This window comes from Takifugu rubripes, chromosome 1, assembly GCF_901000725.2.
Source record: "Takifugu rubripes chromosome 1, fTakRub1.2, whole genome shotgun sequence".
Taxonomy (NCBI): domain Eukaryota; kingdom Metazoa; phylum Chordata; class Actinopteri; order Tetraodontiformes; family Tetraodontidae; genus Takifugu; species Takifugu rubripes.
This window is the reverse complement of record NC_042285.1, coordinates 20,917,164-20,937,784: the sequence shown is the minus strand read 5'-3', so window position 1 is coordinate 20,937,784 and position 20,621 is coordinate 20,917,164. Positions and strand designations below refer to the sequence as shown.

General features: G+C 41.9%; 2 protein-coding genes across 9 annotated transcripts in view; both read right to left on the bottom strand.

Moving 5' to 3' along the window:
• Window positions 1-15,471, bottom strand: part of dip2a (disco-interacting protein 2 homolog A) — a 48,359-nt gene extending 32,888 nt beyond the window's left edge. For 2 of the 7 annotated variants that reach the window (XM_011610737.2, XM_029842055.1), the window contains exon 1: window positions 14,831-15,470. In XM_011610737.2, the coding sequence (XP_011609039.1) occupies window positions 14,831-14,954 (124 nt within the window). In that variant the 5' untranslated portion in view covers window positions 14,955-15,470. Of the gene's footprint in view, window positions 1-14,464; window positions 14,523-14,830 lie in introns of those variants that run through there. The other 5 variants (XM_029842059.1, XM_029842083.1, XM_029842064.1 and 2 more) reach the window with 4 other exon arrangements.
• Window positions 15,472-15,875: 404 nt separating this feature from the next.
• On the bottom strand, window positions 15,876-20,597 carry LOC101063858 (CASP8 and FADD-like apoptosis regulator). Of its 2 annotated transcripts, XM_029834576.1 has the most exons (10): window positions 20,473-20,597; window positions 19,276-19,710; window positions 19,090-19,195; window positions 18,887-19,022; window positions 18,366-18,412; window positions 18,139-18,223; window positions 18,001-18,047; window positions 17,822-17,900; window positions 17,227-17,731; window positions 15,876-17,134 (listed from the first exon to the last, which is right to left on the bottom strand). In XM_029834576.1, the coding sequence occupies exons 2-10, from the start codon at window positions 19,554-19,556 to the stop codon at window positions 17,008-17,010; spliced, it is 1,413 nt and encodes a 470-aa protein (XP_029690436.1). In that variant the 5' UTR covers window positions 19,557-19,710; window positions 20,473-20,597; the 3' UTR covers window positions 15,876-17,007. The 2 variants fall into 2 exon arrangements, with proteins under 2 accessions (XP_029690436.1, XP_011609243.2); XM_011610941.2 differs by lacking the exon at window positions 20,473-20,597 and having other exon boundaries at window positions 19,276-19,756.
• Window positions 20,598-20,621: the final 24 nt, after the last annotated feature.

The following is a 20,621-nucleotide window of genomic DNA, read 5'->3' as shown; positions in this document are numbered from 1 at the left end:
TGTTGTACTTTTGAATATTTCTCAACGCTCAGTATATGTGATTGGTCTTTTCACCATAACCCCCAACTTTAGCAACCGAAATCCCAGCACATCCTCTGTCATACCTGTTTAGACGACGGTAAGAGGCTGGGAGTGGAAGCTGATCAGACGTTGCTAAAAACAGGAAATCCAACAATTTCTCAGCCGCCAACTGTCACTGTTCCCATACACGCACGCACACACACACACACACACACACACAGAAATATCTTCCTGAATGACAAAGTTCATGCCTGTGGACTAAGCACAGAAGCATAAACAAACCACCGTACACTTGCATACGCAAGTGAAGCTAGCTTGGCTTGCTATAGAAATATTAATTCCTACTTAAACACTTTTTCTACTTGATGAATTTTGTGAATCTTCCTGGCAACAGTCTAATGGTTACAGAGCAGGCAAGTATGTATCGTTTTAAATACACACAAAGAACACGTTAAATACTGTAATCGTTTATTTCATGCTTGAAATGCATCCTTACCGTAACTGATTTTAATGGAGGCCTTTCACTTGATCCATTTGTCTAATTATATACATTAAACATTAATACATTTGTGAGGCTATTTGAACAATGTCTGAGTGCTGTGATTACTTTTCCACAAACAACCATGTTACAGTTTTTCTTAGACCCCACAGATCAATGAGATTAGCATTTTTTAGGTGTATAATTGTGTTAGTCAGTGATTTTTTTCATCCATACTTATTTGGCACACACTCCTTTCGTTTGGTAAAAGAAAACATGTTCTACAGTAATATCCCGAGACATGAAAGTTTTCTGGTCACACGGCACAGATTTTAATGGCAGGTTTAACACACAATATCTTAATCCTAATTCCTAATCCAGCCAGATTGTAATGATATGCAGACATAACCTAAATAAAATGTAGGTTACATACCCACTTAAAAGCTGACATGTAGCCACTCAGCTGGTATTATCCCCTCTCCAGAAGGCTGTCCAGGTCTTATGATTGACACAGATAACAGATATTCTGCTGTGGTGATATCAACATGTAAACATGCGCTCGCTGACTGGGACATGGTTAAATCTGTCTCTCTCAAACTGCCCATGTGTACAGTATATTAAGATGCATTACTGTAGGAAATCCTGTCTTTCCTAGACATCTATTATGTTGCAAACTTTGCATCTGCCGTACAAAACAGTCTATAAACACAAATGTTGACTCAGGCCACAGAGGTTTGCTTTGTGGTGGCAAAATAAAGAGAGATAAAGTGAGGAGGCATTTGAATAAATCACCAGCTAAACATCTCTCCTAGCTCTCCGGATCATTTCCTTACACAAACCTACCAATAACAGAAATACAGCCTGAAAAGAAATGTGCCTTTTATCAAGTACAATGGGAGGTTTGATCTAAATAGGACAGAAGACAGGACGAATGGGGGAAGGGGGGTGGGGGGTGGGACTAGAAAAGTCAGTCTGGACACACAAATGTGGTATAAAAAGACAAAAATAAGTATTAAAAGGCAGATAACAGAGGTGATAAAAGATGACAGCATGGCAACAAACAAACAGGAGATGCAGCGAAGAGAATAAAGTGCAAACATTGGAATGTGTGAGTTGGAAGGCAGGAAACATGGGATGATTGCCAATGTTCCACTATCAGCTCAGTTGACTCTCACCGAGCACTGCCACCACTGGCAGGAAGATAAAACACTACACGTGAGTAACAAACACGCCCAAACAAAGTGAACATAAATGACTACATTCCAGCCATAACGGCTGCTGAGATGTTTGTGAAAATACCTGCTGTGATGATCGTAAATCTAAATGGGGTGGAAGCCACACACTCCTGACTTGTTCTCATCATTAGGTTTTCATTTTTTTCTATTAACCAGGTACCACAAATAGATCAGATTTTGAACGTGCATGTTCCCCAAAAGGCAGGCGGAGAGGCGATTGATCTAAATGTTAATCCGCGTTGCACAATAATGTGGGTTTTGTTAGCTCCGCCTTCTGATATACTTGGGTCTGTAGACTGCTCTGCTGTTTAAAAAAAGATGCTGCAAACCGAATTTCCCTTCAAATTAACAATGAAATGAAAGGATCTGATCCCAGGGGGTCTGATAAAAGAAGCGTTGGAAAAAAAAACATGTCTCTTTCCTTCCCTCTTTTGTTATCTAGAGGCAAAAACCTGGTTCTATTTCTTTGTGACCATGTATGGTAGGAAAGATCGTTTTCTGAAATAAGGGGAAAACACTACATCATCAAATAGATTTTCTAATAAGTCATCTGGTTAGCATACCCTTTGGTACTACACAGAGGTCAGAGATATGTTTGATGACTTCATGGTAGAAGTGAGCTGGAGATCTGCCACAGAGGCAAATCTAAGGAACAGCAACGTTTCAATCTTTTTCTTTGCTTCTCGGTATTTTCTTCGATTGGCTCGTCTTCTTATATTTCTTCATCATAATGTCTGCTTATCTGTGAGATGAGCTCGGAAAAAGTGCTGTCCTGAAGGGTGTTTCATAGCCGCATCTCAGCTTTCAGGAGCCAAACCTCCACCTTTCAGCTGCAAGTAGGAAAATGGAAACAGCTTTTGTTTGAAATAGGCTACATGAGTCATTAAACAACTATGGCAATGATATGAAAGAGATTGTAAGAGGCTATAACACAATCACTGTAGGCCAATCTGTCTCTCAAAAAGATGTTAGAGTTTTATGCTCTGGCTCCAAAGAACTTTCTCCTAATCTCCTCAAACAGTCGTATTCAAAAACACAATCCACCAAAACCGCCTCTCTGCTTTTCGTTGCGTCCTTCTCATGTGCACGCTGGCCTCCGTTCATTCAGTGGGACAGCAAACCTGTAACAGCTCATTTGTGGCTGCAGTGGCTTTTACTGTGGCACGTACATGAGGACGCGCAATCGACGCAGCTTCCAGCGTGGAGGTGTAATTGTGTCGGCGAGGCATTAAAAGGTCAAGCTCAGGCCACAGGCCTAACTGTGGTTAAAAAGGCCAGAGGCTCTTCGTGTGTTTGACCTTAGCATGTGGTCAAAGCCAGTCACATCTGAGTCCAACTGGGAAAAATGACCAGAATAGTCCAAACTTACCTAAAGCCAAGTGAACAAGTAAAATTTCAGCCAATTTCAAGTGTAGCGTCAATGCTTAGCATTTTTTAAATAAGAAAAAGAACTACCGGTAAAAAAAAACTGCCAGAGGCAATGACATTGCTTATTCATGCTCTTTGGTGGCAAGTTCAGCCTTCAGAGAAAGTGTATTCCTGTAAGTATTCGCTGAACCGTTTCATACAGGCAAAATTGTGGAATACCAATGGAAAACATAGGGGCCGTGCAAAAAAATGGTTCAATCAAAGTGAACATGCAGAACAAAACATAGCTGTTACTAACACAGTACAGTATTGGTATACGTTCGTAAAGTATGATGAATCCTGAGCGCGATCAAAATGTTTTCACTTCTGTATTGGGATATCAAAACTGGGTCCGAGCATCCAGTGGTCGGAAATAACAGCGTGACAGCGAGGCGAGGCTCGATCGTCCAGCTGAAGGACACTTCCTTCTGGAGTCTGCCTGATAACACTGTTTACACTGGTCACCTCACAGAAAGCTCTCCATCCAAACCTACTGCACTACCAACCACTGGAACAAGAAAGTAGAAGACAGGCTGAAAAAAGGGCCCGCTCTATGGAAGTCCATGTTCTCTTCAATGCAGCCAAAAGGCAAACGGTGGCAAGGTTTAATAAAGCTGCGTATTTAAATGCCTAAGGAAAAGAAGCAGTTTAGAGAAAAGAAATTTCATTTGGGTTTGAAACTTCGTTTTTGCTCAGGCCTCGGGTTTGTGTGATAACTGTGTGATAAGAAGGAGACAGTGTCAGCCCAGAGCTTTCAACCACTAAAAAGGAAAAGAACTGAACAATCTAAGTTTCAAGTTTTTGCCATAACATAAAACAAATATTTAGTGATTTAAAAAGTTTTTTACTCTAGTGTAATCATTTTACAGATCTTTGGGCCAGTACATCAGCATTACCCACCATTATGATCCCTGACCTTTGAGCATCACTGAATGAGTTTGCATGCCTTAGCATCAGCCCATACAGCATAATAAGGATGTGCAGCATTTCAGTGTCAGAACGCGTGTAAATTAAAACGTTAAGCAATACCAACAACCTTAAAATTTGCTAGTGGTCAAAGAAAAGATTAATGATCAAAATAATATGAAAGACACATTCATTTGTGTGCTAGAAGTAAAGACTGCATGCTAAAGAGACAATATATTCAGGTCAAAACCCTTTCCAGTTATCTATTATATGATGCATCACAGCATAAATCATGCGAGCTAGTCGACCCTTTTGAGAAGGAGGTGGAGAAAGCGAATGATTGGAGCACTTGTTGACTTCTGATTGTGCTTTGCTTATGAAGGGGAATGCAACACATTCCTATCTGCAATCACAGGACGTTCACGTTCGGCTCAGAAGGCACGTGCAGAATGTTCACAAGCATGAATTCCACATAGCTTAAGAGCACGGCTGAGGTGAGAGGGGAATTAATGAAGGCTTGGTACAAGAAAGGGCTCATCCATGCTCATCCTGAGATAAAGCCAATCCTGAATGACTTTTTTTTAGCTACAGTATGCAAACAAAGGGCAGGAATGGCCACAGAATCAATGAAAACGGTCCCCTGAGAAGCAGAGGCTCATTACAGTCTGTGGTCAACATGCTGTATGGATGAACAATGTGGCTTAATGGAGAACTTTATACTTTCATAGAAAAAACCTGAAAATCGGTTACTGGGACTGACTGAGTGGTTGAGCCACTAAAGCACTCCACCACCAGCTGATCATTGCTATTGATAACTGCACAAAAAGAGAAGCTGCTTGTTAATAAGTATTTAAAATGACTTTAATGAATCTATCAGTTTGCTTTCAAAATGCTCAAGCTTGAAACATAACATACTGCAATAACTATGTTACTGACTGCAGAGGTTGCACAGGAATAATAGAAGTCAAAATAAAAACATATGCAACAAACTGCTATAGGTAACTGTTACCAACAGTGAGACAATTAAAACAAGTATATCTCCTTTGTGATTGTGTACATCACTAGAAGCACCTGCTGGCAGAGGTAATTTAACCATCAGCAGGGGTTTTACAATGATCATCTTACAGTGAGGTGATTTCATTCTGAGCTTTGCTTGCGGGCCATTTTTGTCATCTTTTTATCCAAAGAACCTGCATGAGAGCTGAAAGTGAGACGAGGGCAGGCCTCTCCCTGTGGTTGACATTACCTGAAGGCTTAGTCTGTAACATATCGTGTTAATACTCTGTCTAATGAATGCTCATGTTTAATATAGTGAGTTTTTTTTTGTGTTGGAATGATAATTGTGGGAGTCAACAATGTCAGAAGGGTCTTTGAATAAACTCTCATATTTTGTTTGAAAACTTAAACCAATTGTTAAAAAAGACTTTAAAAAGTATTTTATCAGACCAACAGGAAGTCAAGACTTACATTACATTAAATACAATTACAGCCTTGAAGTTGCAATTGTTGCATTTAAAAAGCTAATTTACTCAAGTAAGAACTTTAAAATGGCACTTTACATCTATAGTGACACCAATGGACGTTTTAAAAACTGTTCATGCACTGACTGTACACCCAAAAGACATTTATCATGAACCATGAGTGGAGGAAATGATTAGCTTTATAAATATGAGACGTCCATGTTAGAAAACAATACTGCTGCACAGACCAGGTTAAAGAAAGGATTAGAAAACACTTCTCTGTGACTAACTCCTCTAGATGTTTGTATTTTTCTTCGATCGTATTTGTCAGATTGTTGCTTCCTTAATACTCAACATTACTTTTGCACTCCATGCCATCGTTCTGCCATATGATAGCGCTGCTCCGTGCTCTCACTGTCATTACTCCTCTCATTCATCATCTGCCTCATTCTGTTTCTAGCTTGTTTTTTCCATCCTGCAGCTGCTCGATCAATATTCTCCCCACTGAAATACCAGGTGCTACTGCCAGTGTTCAAACCCACTCTCAGTGGGGAAACCCCAGAAAAGATGCAGGAACTTCCAGCCTGGGCTGGGGTTAGCATTACATCCTGAAAAAGAAAGCCATCCGCACCTCTGGAACATCTGTACAGTTACCATATGTGGAGGTGTGACAGACAGACACAAATGTGTAACTGAACATAAACCAGCATTTTCAGTGATAGCGTGTGACCTTAGAGATCAAAGAAACACTGAGAATAGCAACAATTATGATGGCAGTATGCGCCATGACGTCAATATTCTGGAGAATTACTCCAGTTCTCAACACTTCCCTAAACATCAGGAAAAAAGATCATATGCTTGACCTTAAATGTCTCGGTTGCATCCCAGGTCATTCGTGTTTTACATTCGCGCTCATGACTGAAAGCAGCAGCACGGTTGCACATTGTTCCTCAAGGACACGGGGGCCGATAAGGCAAAGGGTCAAATGTGGATACATTGTTCACGCCGCCCTTGCTTGGTAACACTTGTCAGCTGATACCAGTTGTTAACTCCACTAGAGGCTAAGCAGCCTCTATTAGCTAACGTGGTGAAACTCCTGCCTCACTGGGGAAATTAAAGGGTTTTAGTTACATCCCCTGGGAAATCATTATGGGATGTCGCACACAAGCAGAATAGAGTCAATTTGAGTTTTAATCTACTTGGAGAAAAAGATGTCATGAATGTTTGACCTGTACCACGTTAGAAATATTACTTTGGTCCATCCAATTTATGTGTTTGATTGTTAATGAATATAAAATAAACCTGCATCCATCTTATGTACACAGTAAACAACATGTTCGAAGTCAGTCAAACTGGTTAAAAGCAAACCTCCATTCTTGTGGCACTAAAGGTTTCCTGAACTCACCACAGGAATGCATCTACTGCAGTATTATTCTATTTTAACATAAACAACTGCAAAAATGCTATTAATAAACGCTGGTCCGGTCAGGCAGTCCAAATATCTTTTATTTATGAAACCAGTCTCGGCTCCGTAAAGGTGGTTTATCACTTTTTAAACAAAATTTCAAACAAAAGTGGAGCCGATTCTAAGACAAGAAAACAAACTCTGCTCCTGGCTAAGCCTTGGAAAAGTATTTCTCACTAAGAAAGGATTCAGTGCTGGCGCTCCTCCACTGCTCCTTGAAGAAAAAAAAATCTAGGAGGAAGGATGAATGGTCAGTAACAGAATGAATCAAGTTGGGGGGGACAACAGCACAGGTTCTGCTTTTGCACTTATCCTCATGCACATGTGGGGGCCAAACCCGCAGCCTAGCTCAACAAACAAGCTGTGACACGACAGGAACGGAAACAGCGTTCTTGTGCTCGTCAAGTGCACACCGGCAAACAATTTCATGTGCAAAGCCGAGAGCGAGGCAACACAAAACAGAACTGAGCTGAGCGCTAACAAATAAGGGAATTTAGGGAAGCAGAGGTGGGACAATGTGAGTTCCAGCCAGCCTAATTTATTAAGGCTTTCAAAAGAAGAAAGTGCAGATTGATGGTATCAGTCTCCCATTCATCTTCTGTGACCTGCAGTGGATCCAGCTCTCAGTCACACAAGGCCAGAGGTCAGACAGCACTGCTGGGGCAGAAGACAGGTCAGCTTCTCTGTTCAAGTGCCTATAAAGATGCGTGCAGATGCTGGGAATATTCTATACGTTCACCCAAGAAGTTAAAAATAAACCTCAACAAAGAACAAATTCATGATATTGTGGGATGGACAATTGTATAGCTAGGAATTTGCTGCAATGTGTGTAAAACTACAATCCTAACCTTTAGAATCTTTAGAGAATTGAAAACCTTTATACAAGTCTGAATTAAAAGGTCATGCCTCCGAGCCACTACATTCACACAAATACTGTATAAGGTTATAGTGGAAGCAAATCATTTTAAAAAATACGACTGAGCACACACACGCACACGCACGCACACACACACACATCTTGCCTGGACCATTGTCACCCATGTTCAAAGATACAGTTAAGTTAAAAGTGCCAAACAGGACTCTGTTTTGAGCTGCTGGAGAAAATGTGTGTGTGTGTGTGTGTGTGTGTGTGTGTGTGTGTGTGTGTGTGTGTGTGTGTGTGTGGTACGGTATCTGACACTTGGTCAGGACTTGAGGGTTAGACTGTCTCTGCCTCCAGAAGGGCGGAGTCTCCATGGGCAGTGTGGTTTAATGGAATCATTCGAGAAATGAGAAAACAGATTTCTAAGATTCTACAACCGAGCTGCCGCTGTCATCAGGCCAGCTGCGCACATATTACTGGGCCACAGCTATGATCAACACAGTATCAACACTCAAGAGGCCGTGAATTGTAAAGAATGTTAAGTCAGAGCGCTGAGACATGATGGGAGCCTCTGAGTGTTATATTAGATTACAGGTCAGGTTAAGGTTATATCCATGTCATTGTTCCACCCCAAGCGTTTGGGATTCCACACATAATACTGCATAAAAAGGGTCATTGAGAACATCTTGGGTGTGTTGACAGACAGCAAAACTGCTTAATTGATGTGGAAAAATTCCACCAAGTGTTTAAAACCCAGGTTAAGAAGATTTCAATGATATTTGAAGTCCAAATGTGGGCACTTCACTCACATATTTTTCTGTAAAATCATCATAAAAACTGTCTCCGTATAAACGATCTTAAGGTAACAGTAAGGTAAATGTTTATTGTGTCAACATGGCTCTCCTGTATGAAGTCCTTATCAGTTAAACGTCTAGTGGGTTTCTGTTAGTGCCCGAAGAAGTAACTGATTGCACTTCATTTTCATTTTTTTCATATTAGAGAGCGCATCCATCATTTCTAAGGAAATAAACTCCTCTTGTGATGTTCCAAAATCCCAGAGAAAAGCGATTAAATCCACAAAAAAAGATCTATTTTCACAGCAACAAAGTAAAACAAAAGGCAGGTGAACCGAGTAAGGCTTGCCTGGAAGTGTGTGTTGATCCTGAGAATGTTCTTTGGGGAACTAACAGTTGCACATGGACAACGTTGGACCAGGCCTTTGAGTAGAATTAGCCTTTGCTTTCCTTACTAAACGAATTGGGAAACACTGTTTCATGTAGTGACTGGAAGATATTTCAGGTCTCAAGAATGCACAATTTCTGCCAATAGAATTCATCGCCATGACAGCAAAAACAAACCCTGCAAGTGTTGCGGCATCCAATAGTTTTTAGATTAAATAATCATTACTCACCTCTCTCATTCCGGATCTGTGTTTCGCTAATGACATCACTCTAAAATTGCTAACACTAACTTTAAAGAAAGAAACACTTGGCTGAAGACCTACGATGTGATGTCTCCCAGACACACGTTAGTGATAACTATATGGCGGGGGAGCGATTTATCCAGGGTTTTTTTTTAAACCAGTTATGCCTCAGGAGGATTTAAATGTAGTCCCGACTCGCCTTCTCTTTGCATCCCTCTATCCTTTTGGTTTCAGGCTACGCAGGTTCATGTGGAGCAGCACACTGGGGAGAAGCTAAGAACTCTTACAGAAGAGCTAACTCCTCGCTGTCCACAACACAAGCTGGAAAACACTTTGTGGTCTAAGCAGCACCATAAAGAAGGTGGGCTGGGTTTTATTCCTCCCTCCCCATATTCCAGCGGGGCACATAAGAGAATAAACTGCGGGGGGTGGGGGTGCTTGGCCCGTTCTCCTGAAAGCTTGGGACAACCTGCAACGCTTATGTTGGCTGTTTGCTGTGCGCAGCCTCGCCCTCCAGCAGCGGCGGGGATTGAGAGATCCCTCTCCTCGTGGTGGAGCCGATAGGTCATGGTGCATTCCAGACATTTTCTGTCTGTTGTTTTTCCACTGGGAAGGTTCGGAATGAGCCTGCTGCAGCAACAAAGAATCCCGTTTATCTTTGATCTGCACATCACATCTGAGGAGATCCAGATACCAACTAACACAATTGACTTCAGAACTCCACAGAACAGACCATATTTCAAATAATGTTAGAACAACAGGCTCTATAGCTCTCCATTTATATCATATTTACATATTGCTTTTGGTACAGTCTCTAAAGAAGATGATATTTACAATGTCTTCTGCCCTCAAGTTGTTTGAGTTGATGGTGTTTGTGTCTCTTTATGCTCCTGATTGATGAATGTGTTAAGACAGGGATTGAATTCTCAAGATAAACAACGAACAGATGAGGAAAAATGCCTAATAATGACTTTAATCCACCTGCTTATTCAAAAATCTACCCGCTCATTTAGAAATGGTCACCTGATCACCGTGCAGCTCGGTAACTCTGACTTTATATCTGTGAGCAATTCTCCCAGCAAAGATCAGAAGAACTGAAAACACTGATAACAACATCCTTTTATATCTTTAGGGCGAATTCAGTTCTAACTGGGGACTGTGGGGATTTTAGAATGTGTCCTGGGGTGGAGCATGTGGTGTGTTTGGTCAGCAAATCGTCCCAGTGCTTCGCTGGGCACTGCTGCTCACTGCACACACCATTTCTCTGGAAGGTCGTATACGGAAATGCATCATCAGGAACTCAGAACTATACATTCAAATGACATGAGATATTTAATGGCTTTTAAAATACAGAGCATGAGGCCATTGCAAGTTAAAACCACAGTTTTTAGTGCTACACTAAGCACATATTCTGGGCAGATACAGAGATTGCGTTCCCTTTGTGGCAGGACAGACAGGATGGCAGCCCAGCTTGAGGTTGGCACAATCTCCCTCCCGCTTCATTACTGAAAGGTCAAGTCCCTGGTGGGCATGGAAAACACATCTTCCTTTTACAAACTATATGGATAGTCAGACCAGTAAGGTTTTGATTTAAAGAGCACAAAATCTCATAACCTAAATTTACAGTGTTTTAAAAGAAGCTGCCGTCAGCCACAAGCTGGGGATTGTAAGAGTGTGGCAGTGTAATCAATATGTGTCATGAACTGGAACCATAGCCAATAAAACACAGCTGATGCCAGTACAACTTCATGCTTGAGTCACTTGAGAGAGCAAAGAAAGCAGATTACTGGTATGCAAGTTGAAGGGATGATTACCCTGAGCTATTTCATGATGCAGTGCTGGCCCTTAAAATTATCAGTAGTTTTTGATAATCTGATCTGATTTAGTTACCTCTCTGTAACAGGAAGATATACTTCAAGGTTCCAAACTCACTAGTGTTTGGACTCACAAGGGAATAAAAAGTATATCTACCAGCGCTTTCAGGGTGCAATCATTTAAATATTCATACATCCTCATATAAGACCAGACAGGATGTGGAGATCTGTAATAAAAACCCAGACAGTATCTATAAAAGTATATTGCTGAACACAAATGAAGAGCGGCTTTGAGGTTTGTGCTTAATAAATGGAAAGAACTACCTTAACAACCCACAGAGAGACGCCAGCTAAAAGCAAATGGACGAAAAGAGTGCAGAGAGTGCATATAGAGAGTTGGAAGACGTATATGAAAGCAACACAAAAATCTGAAGCTCCACTATGCTCTGAGGCACACCCATGAAATATTTATGACCTTACACATTCTAACCACCACCAGTCCTTTACTCAACTCTGCAGCAGATACGGTGGACGGGTCGCTCCGAGGTTCAAAATTCTTCTTGTGCAGATCCTATTACAGCGCTAACCAGCAGCTACAAAGGTCCTTCAGTAATCACTCCAAATCCCTTATGTCCCTGAAAGCCCTTAATGCACAATGTGACTCTACATTGATTAAATATGTGGCTCTAGTTAACAATAGACTGGACTCACTGGGTGAGCCAAGTACACACACTTCCTTCACGAGTTGATGGTGGGAGTCACCGAGTGCTGTAAAGCATGAGTCAGGACCAGCGGATCCCTGTCCCCTTTGTGGAGCGGTCTTACCTCGGTTTACCCTGTAGACAAACACACTGGGATTTCCAGGAGGCTCGCTTCCCATCAGGTCCTACGAAGCTGCTGGCCACCATGGTCGACCAGCAGCCTTGCACTGCTGTAGACCTCAGTAATTTAACTTTCATTCCATGTCACTAACCGCAAAAACCCACCACAGATAATAAAACGAGCTTTTGATGAGTGCCAGAGGTTCAATCATTAACGTCTCATTACTGCCAATTAACAGACTACTGATTTGCCTCAACGAAGGAATAAAACAAATTTAATATGCAACCTTGAAAAACAAATGAAGCAGGAAAAGTCATACATGGAATAAAAATAACCTCGTATAACAAAACTCAGCCACTTTTTAAAACCATCAAAAACGTGCAGTGCTGCTGTGTAAATGTTTGCTGAATGGGTGCAGGCAAAACAGGCACAATGACCAACCAACCAAACGGGGGTCTGGCAGTTACCCAGCAAACACCAGCCGCGGACTCAAAATGACGTTTAATCAGGGGGTTTACACAGCAAACAGAGAAGAAAACCAGAGAAAGACGGAGGGAGCCAATGAATTACTGAGCAGACATATCTCTCCTTCCTCCCTGCAGGAGATAATGGGGACCATCCGTCTTCCCGCCCTCCTTTTTGCCCCATATTTTGGCTAGACATCTGCATCCAGGTCAGCTGAGGAACGCCAAAGGCTCCTCACGTTAGATGTGATGTGTAGAATATTGTTAACAGGGATTACCAAGATTGTGGGATAAGCCACTTATTCTCTAGCATTTAGTGATCAAGAGGCATAAAAACAGATTCTTAGTTAACATTCATTTAAAGAGAGGTTCATAACATGGGAGAGTGCAGCACTGATGTGTCCAAAGATAACAACGTGACTGTAAATTGCAGTAGTTTCAGACAGTACCGTAAATCAGAAGAAGGATGGATGTGATTAAAACTACATCATGTGAAGAAACACAGCAGATATAACCGGTGTTTAAAATAATCTATCTCGAGAGACCAGTTTCTTACAACCACCAGAACAACCATAAAGGCACGCGGGCCGTCCGTGCTGATGCTCCACTTTCATCAAGTCGAGCTGCTGGATTGTGTAAAAGTCACACCGCTGCTAAACTGCTTAAGAAAACATGCGTGAGGCATCAATTCGTCTCCATGAATAAATAACGTTTTTTCAGAAACCATCACTCGCTCCTACTGGAACCGTCTTTCATGCTAAACACCAAAATGTTGCTCTCGCTGCTTTGAGAAGCCTCTGAGAAGAGTTGATCAAGAAAAATGTAATATCTGCACGACTTCCAGGAGCTCGTCTCTGTCCAATCACACAGGGCGTCTGTTGTATCTGGAGACAGGATGCAACAATGGGGCAAGCGGAGGGCATCGCGGCGAGGTGAAGAGTTCACAGCAGCAGCAGCATAAAAGAATAAGAACTGAGAATGAAAATAAAAGGACGGCTTGTGTAGAAATATGTGGAAAGGCACTCCACTCCTTTGATCCGGGGGGGGGGGGAATGGAGGCTCCTTGAGGCAGTGAAAGGCAAAATTACAGAATAGAGACAGAAGTCAACATATTTAGGAAGACGTCACTACCAGGACTCTGATATTGGAGTATGTGACGGTCAGTGTGCAAGAGGCGGAAAGTCGGTGATACAGACCGATTTAGGAACACCCCCCGGAAAAAAGGACTATCCCACGAGGAACCTTAAATCAATGGCTCTATTCCTAATTCCATGATAAGCCCAACAACTTAAACAGATGCATGAAAACCTTCACATCCCCTCTGGGTCAGCTGTTGTTTTCAAGATTCCGACACGTGTACTTGCAGACACTGGTGGTTTCTGCAGAATTGGAAACCCTTAAGGTCAAATCTTCAGACTTCAGCGGGTCATTAATTAACATGACGTTAACGAGGCTCCACAAATTTAGTCATATAAGAGCCACTCGATTAAAAGCTATGCAGTTGACAATGGGTTGCATTGAACTGACATAAAAACACAAGAAAAGCTTTGTGAAGTGAGGAACAATCGCTCTTGTATTCACGTTGCACATAAGACTCAATGGGGGTTTAATGGGGGGGGGGGGGTTAAATGCAAAGTTCATGTTTAACACCAAATGCAAGGAAATAGTAATGTACAAATTCCAATTTCTCATTTTATTTCCACAAAGTGTTCCTTCTATCCGGTTTTGCATCCAGTATTTTAATAACCAGAGGTAAACGTTTTTTAATATACAGCTGAAACAAGCTGGAAGAAAATATATTTAAATAATGCAAAAAGCACTGGGCATGTAAACAAGAATAGTGGCTCTTGTAAACACATAAAAGATGTCCTATTGCTGGACATATGTGTAGAAATATCACCAGAATTGATGAAGATCCTAAGTCCTAATAAGGTAGATGCCGAAAAATCCATTTGGCATCTCTCAGTAAATGTCTGCATGTTCTTTCCTGATCAACTTTTCTCTTGACCTTTTCACGGTGCTGATTCAGACAGCAGGGCAGCCTCTACCTCAGGTTAAACAAGACCACCCATTTACATTAAAATAAGCCCTAAAAGAGGGACTGAACCTTTGCTGAAGGGAGACAAACAGGGCCACAACAGCGGCATGGGTGTGTCGGCTCAGCTGTTCCAGGCAGATCTCTATCGGATCGTATACGTGGAGTTTGACCGCGATCTGTTTAATGTCACAACAATGAAAACAGTTTGACATCGGTGAAACAGAAATAAAGTCATAAATTGGCCAGTGGAGTTTAGTTTATCAAGTCCAGGGAACTACAGAAGTTCAGGAACGGAAAAGACTTATAACAGCTCCACCAAAGATAGTGTTTTTAATACGAAGCACATTTGCAAAATAGGGCGGTGGTTCTACGTTCATCATACATGTGTTAAAAGCGAACAACAGGAAATCGTTGCTCCTTTGTATGTCAACTTACCTTCAGAGAGCTCCAGCTCCAGCTCCGCCAGCTTCTCCCGTACCTCCGCCGGCAGGCTCACACCGACAGCCGGCGTGGAATCCAACATCATCGTTAGCAGCCCGGTGGAGGTTCTTTCAGCCATGGTGGTCCAGAAAGATCCACGGAAAGCTCCGCCGAGTGGCAGGTGAGGAAGAAGACACGAGTAGACAGGTTCAAATGGGATTGAAAACAATCCCTCCTCAGTTGATTTCGGCTAAGGAGGGCGAACAGGGTGTCGCTGTCTCTCCCGTCTTGCTGCAACGTCGTACAGATGTGTGAGAAAGCTTCCCAGGCGTCATGACAAGGCTAGCTGCGGGGCTAGCGGACACACCTGGCCGTGCGTTTCCAGGGAGTGTGCAGGGACCAGGTCCTGTCTTTGTCGCAGTGCTCGCTGACAGTCCCTGGGCGGCGCGCTCGCTGTCCTGGGCTGACTGTCGTCGGCCGCTTCACTCCAACTGTGGAGGGAACTCATTCAACTCCAGGCTCGCCTCCCACGGCGCAGTCGCCATTGCATCATAGCAACAGCAGCCCTGGCCGCGCACGCCCACGGGCCCCTTTCTCCTGTTTGTGTGTGCGCTCGCGCGTAAAGCGCTGCTGTGGCGCACGGCTGCCCCCTACCGTCACCACTGCCACAGTGCCGCCGCGTGGCGAATAACACCGAGCGCGTCTGTTCGGTGGGACACTGGGGTCCGTCATAAACTCCGGTCTGGGGAATAATATCCCAACCAGTGACGTGCGGCGAGGGTCATGGCTGGTGAGGCACTGACTCCTCAAGAGTCACATTTACGATTGTAAGAACTGAAAAAAGCATCTTATTTCACCATTTTTCCAACAGCACACAACTACTGATAATGCTTCATATCCCATCAGCATTCCTCTTTCAATTACACTCACAAACCAACACAAACATATACACAGGAACATATTTGTCCTATAAAGAACTTTCTTTTATAGCTATGGATAGAGCACCCATCTTGTGTTTTAGGAAATTCATATATACTGTAAACAAATTAAAGTGCAGAGATGTGTGCAGCACAAATTTAATTTTGACCAACAATAAACATTTCTGTTATGTTTCAAACTTTAAATTCTGGTGCTTCAATATTTTTTTTACTAAAGTGTGCCTATTAAAATGATCATAAAGAAAAGAATCATTCTTTAAGGACAGTATTGAATCTGTTGAAGCGAGAAAGCACCTGCCAGCTTGCGTACGCCCCCTTGCGTTGAGGCAGAGTACTGTCTGCCTCACCTGCTGACTTTTCTCTGCACTTTATTGTGCGATCAGCAGGAATAGTTCTCTCACACATGCATAAAAGACATTACATGGAAGTCATGGTGTATAACGACTATTTCTGTAAAGTTTATATTAGCGACATGCTGAGGAACACAAACTGGCACACGTCATGAAACCCAGTTTGTATTGGATCATGCAGTCAGACGTGAGGCACCATTCGCCCCTGCCTCACCCGGGGTTTCTGCCCTGGATTTGAAAAACTCAAATTTGGCAATTTTTACTCAATAAAATGGCAGAAATGTGTCATACTCCAAATGCATTTTAACACATATCAGAGGAAAATATTAATATTTACTTTTTTTTTACGTCACTGCAGTCTGGGGAATAATATACCAAAAGTATCACTCATTAGTCTACAATGTAGACTCTACATGTTGGAAACACACATGTTTACAGTTGGCACTAGGCTAGCACTAAGTTAGCAGATAACTCTTGTGCAGTTTTGCATTTTGAACATGTCTGCAAGCCATGTCGACTCTCAAGCGCAACATTTATACAATTTTAATATAAAAGCTTACTATTTTTTATTCACCCTTTCATTACATTTTAATTAAATGATTTTTAAAGATTTGATTTTAGATTACAGGGTGCAGAATGATTTTGGAAATAAAAAACAAAGACAAAGAATAACAATATAAATATATGTCAAAGGAGATAACAAAAGTTAACTGCACTGTATTTCCTCCATTATTAAAAATATACAAAATATGTACTAGTGTTCCATTATGATAAATGCATGCAGTAGGTGTCCCTATGTACATATAATCACATTCTTCTGCATCAATAAATATGCTATATTAAACTATAAACTATATTAAAGACTAATGAAATGTTGTCGACAGCATTGCTCATTATTTTTCCTTCACAAGTAAAGATTTTTCCGGAGAGTGTGTTTCAGATCAATGTGGTACGTTGCTCCAGGATTCCTATTGTTGTGTTCATAGATGACGCCATTCACTTCTGTATGGAGATCAGTGATGTGTTTATTCCTGCAAAAACAGTTCACATTTTAGTTTTTGGCTTCCTCAGTTGTTGGAAACTCCTAAGATTGAATTTCTAGGTAAACATGCTGGTACCATACCTTCTTTGACCTTTGAGCAGGGCATCAGTTAGAGCCTTCAGATAAGCAGAAAAATGGGGTCCTTCCTCTAGCTGATGTTCATCCGTCCAGCAGTGACTCCAGAAAACATCTGCATTCTCAGGGATAGAATCAACTGTGGTGTGTCCATTAAACCCATCTGTCTCCAGATCCTCGTCCTGGTGCTCTCTCCAGTTGTGTGGTTGACATTCTGCAACGTTGTACCTCTGAATGAAGAGGAGTTTGGGTTTGCCAGCCAGTGCTGGGCATCCCTTAGCAGTAAACTGTTGACTGACACTGTCCACAGGCAGGCCCGTGATGCATGAATCGGTGCCCAGGAGGTGATTTGAGGTACCACGACTGATGATGCAACAGACGAAGGCGTCACCCTCCGTGTACTGTCTCTGTCTGATTGTCTCTTTGATAGCTGGGAGAATTTGGTGCCCCCCCAGCCACTTGTGGACGACTACGCGGAATTGAAGAGCCTTAAAAGTCTGTTCCAACAAATCTGAATGAGGAAGGAAGGTATTTGTATATTTATTACAGTAAAGGGACAGAGTATTTGTTCCCCCAAGTCTGATAGCACAAAGTTTCTCACCTCCATCGTTACCCACGCAGTCTATGATGAGACACCCTCCTCTGGGGTTACTGGTGAACCTGTAGGACTCCAGCTGATTCTGGCAGAGAGATGGGAAAACACAACAGGTTCTGTAAGGCTCTAATTACACCCAGCCCAGACATATAAAACACTGTACTAGCAACCAGTATAAATCTCACCTGAAAGCTCTGATCTCTGGATGAAGAGATTGGTATGTTTTCTGCGACTGATGAAGAGCAAAATGGTGTAAGAAGTGGCCCGAAGGTCTTGTAAAATAGGATATAATACTTGGATTTATATATTGCTGCCAAATATACATTTGAAGTTGCCGTTCTTGGCCCTGCAGAGGGGCTGCTCTTGTCCTATCGCCTGGTGTTGGCTGCTGGCGCCAAAGAATGGACTCTGTAGATTTCATAAAATAAAAAAAACAGCATTCGTTTTATGAAATAGTAAATGAGTTTACGAAATACAAACATGTTCAATGAGTTTACTAAATACAAACATGTTCAATGAGTTTTCTAAATGCAAACATGTGCGTGCTTACAGGAGTTCTTGATCTTTGCTGCTGAGAGTTTTGCTCCAATGTTGCAGCTGATGGGGTGAAGGACACATTACACATGGAATCCATCAATTCTCGATGATTCTACGTGTGTCTGAGTGGATTGCAGGTGTGTGGAGAGCATGCAAAATCACAGAAAGAGCCAGACTCTGGCACTACAAGCCCACGTGCATGCAAAAAAAAAGTACCGGTATATGTTGTTAGTTCAGCTTTTTATATACACTGCTTGTTCTCAGATGTCAAGGAAATTACTGTTCCTTATTTAGTAACTGCATTTAAATCAAATTATTTTTAAAATGATGGCGACTTGTGATTAAAAAGGGGTTTTCCAAATCATGTTTCACTTTCTTTTCTTTGATCTCGTCCAACATCATGTGAATGGGTGACTTTCTGGGTCATTTTCTGTTCCTTTAAAACCTTTCATCTATGTCAATAGTTCATGCATGAGTTGGTCTGTGGTTTCAAAAAGTAATTCTACGTAGCTGACTGGAAAGCTTTGTTCCTACCTGATTTCTTGTAGGCAGATACTTTTCTGGTCAGATCGAGTCTGCCGATGCCCACTAAACACTCCTCCACAAGGTCAACGCTCTGGGACGAAACCTTGTCCAGCTTCTCCAGCTCAATGACCACGTCCAGGAAACTCTGTCATGAGTTGACTGTGAGTTTTGCGATGAAACAGCGACTCATCCACATTCCTGTGTTGACTCACCTTGGACTTTTCGAGCTTTTCACGCGGTAAGACTTGACTTAACAAAAACTTCAGACTGTTCAGGTCCTCACTGGCCAAATCCTCGCTTATGTTAGCCATCAACACCCTGAAGTGAAACAATAAAACGAAGAGATTAAATGACTCCGCTGTAAAAGAAAATGATAAGGGTTTTACAACAGGTCTTACCGGAATTTCGGCACAAAATGCCTGCTCGACAAAGTCCTCTCCACCTCATCTCTGGTAGTTTTACACACCTTCCTCAAAATGTCGAAGCGTCTCAGTCGCACCATCAATTCCCCCAGCAACAGCTGACCGGTGTCATGGTGCAGCACTTTACGTCCCAGGAGTTCCTTCAAGGATTCCGTGCTGGGTTCCGTCTCAAAACTGCCACACAGATACAGGAGTTTTGTTCGCTCGCTGCTGCTGAGTTCCTCAACGACCTGGTTGATCGTCTGTAGCTGATCCATGTCCGTGTAAGCGACTGATCCGGAGTTGGTTCGTCTGGCAGCTCAGCGACGCAACAAAAAGAGGATCGGCGACGATTGGAATCCCAAAGAACCCCTCCAAATTTGGATATTAGGTCATTTTTCGCTGAAAGTTTCCAATGCGTAATGGCGCACTCTAAAGAGGAAGCGTAGGAAGATCGAAAGAAACCGAAAGAAAAACCTTAAGCACGTCTGCTATGTAAAATATGACAGACATCCGTCCCAAAGTATAAAGTAGTTTTATTTGAATGTACAACATTTTGCATTTAATTTTATTTCTAGCTGAATGTTGTTATTTCTAGCTGATTGTTTAATGTTGTTATTTCTAGCTGATTGTTTAATTTGTTTTTGAGAGGGGGAAGCGTTTAGTAAGTCAACGTTGGTTGACAAACGAGTAATTATTAATTATCCATATGTTATTCCAGTTGACTTAATTGTCACCTTGATCTTAATCTTGACGCCAGTATTTTAATACATAGTATATGGTTAATTAACCATAGAGTGGACTTTGGATTAAGTTACGTATATTTTCTTTCATCAACATAAAAGCAGAGGGCAGGAACTCAGATATTTTTAATGTTCTAAAAAAAATGTTTTGATTATTTGAATTGATGACTAGTTTTGAACACGTAGTCAAAAGACAACCAGGGGATTTACTGTGAAATTTACGGGCATTTCCTCACACTAGCGTGAGTAATCATTGAGAGTACAACTATTGGCTATCGATAATGTTGGCTATTATCCATATCTTCAAAATGTTTTAAGTCTGCGTAAAGTCTACATGAAGTGACAAAAGTAACTGAATACATACGTAAATAATTCAGTGAATTACTCATTTAAAATTGCCATTAAATACATAAATGTGTGATTAAAAGTGTCAGCAATTATAAATACATACTCATATTATTCCACTGACGCTTCCTGATGATGTGGCGTACGTGGTATGTTCAGGAGCCACTGAACTAAATTTTCCGGTGGTCCTGAATGCATCGCTATTGCCCTCCCTGCTGCTCGCCTTTCTGCTGAGCGAAGCGCTCTGAGTTCCGC

Coding starts and splice junctions, on each gene's coding strand:
- LOC101063858 (XM_029834576.1), bottom strand. CDS start 19,556: ATGGATCAGCTACAGACGATCAACCAGGTCGTTGAGGAACTCAGCAGC. Junction 18,048..18,138: donor CAAGAACGGCAACTTCAAAT/GTATATTTGGCA, acceptor GCTCTTCATCAG/TCGCAGAAAACATACCAATC. Junction 17,135..17,226: donor CTGCTCAAAGGTCAAAGAAG/GTATGGTACCAG, acceptor CTGTTTTTGCAG/GAATAAACACATCACTGATC.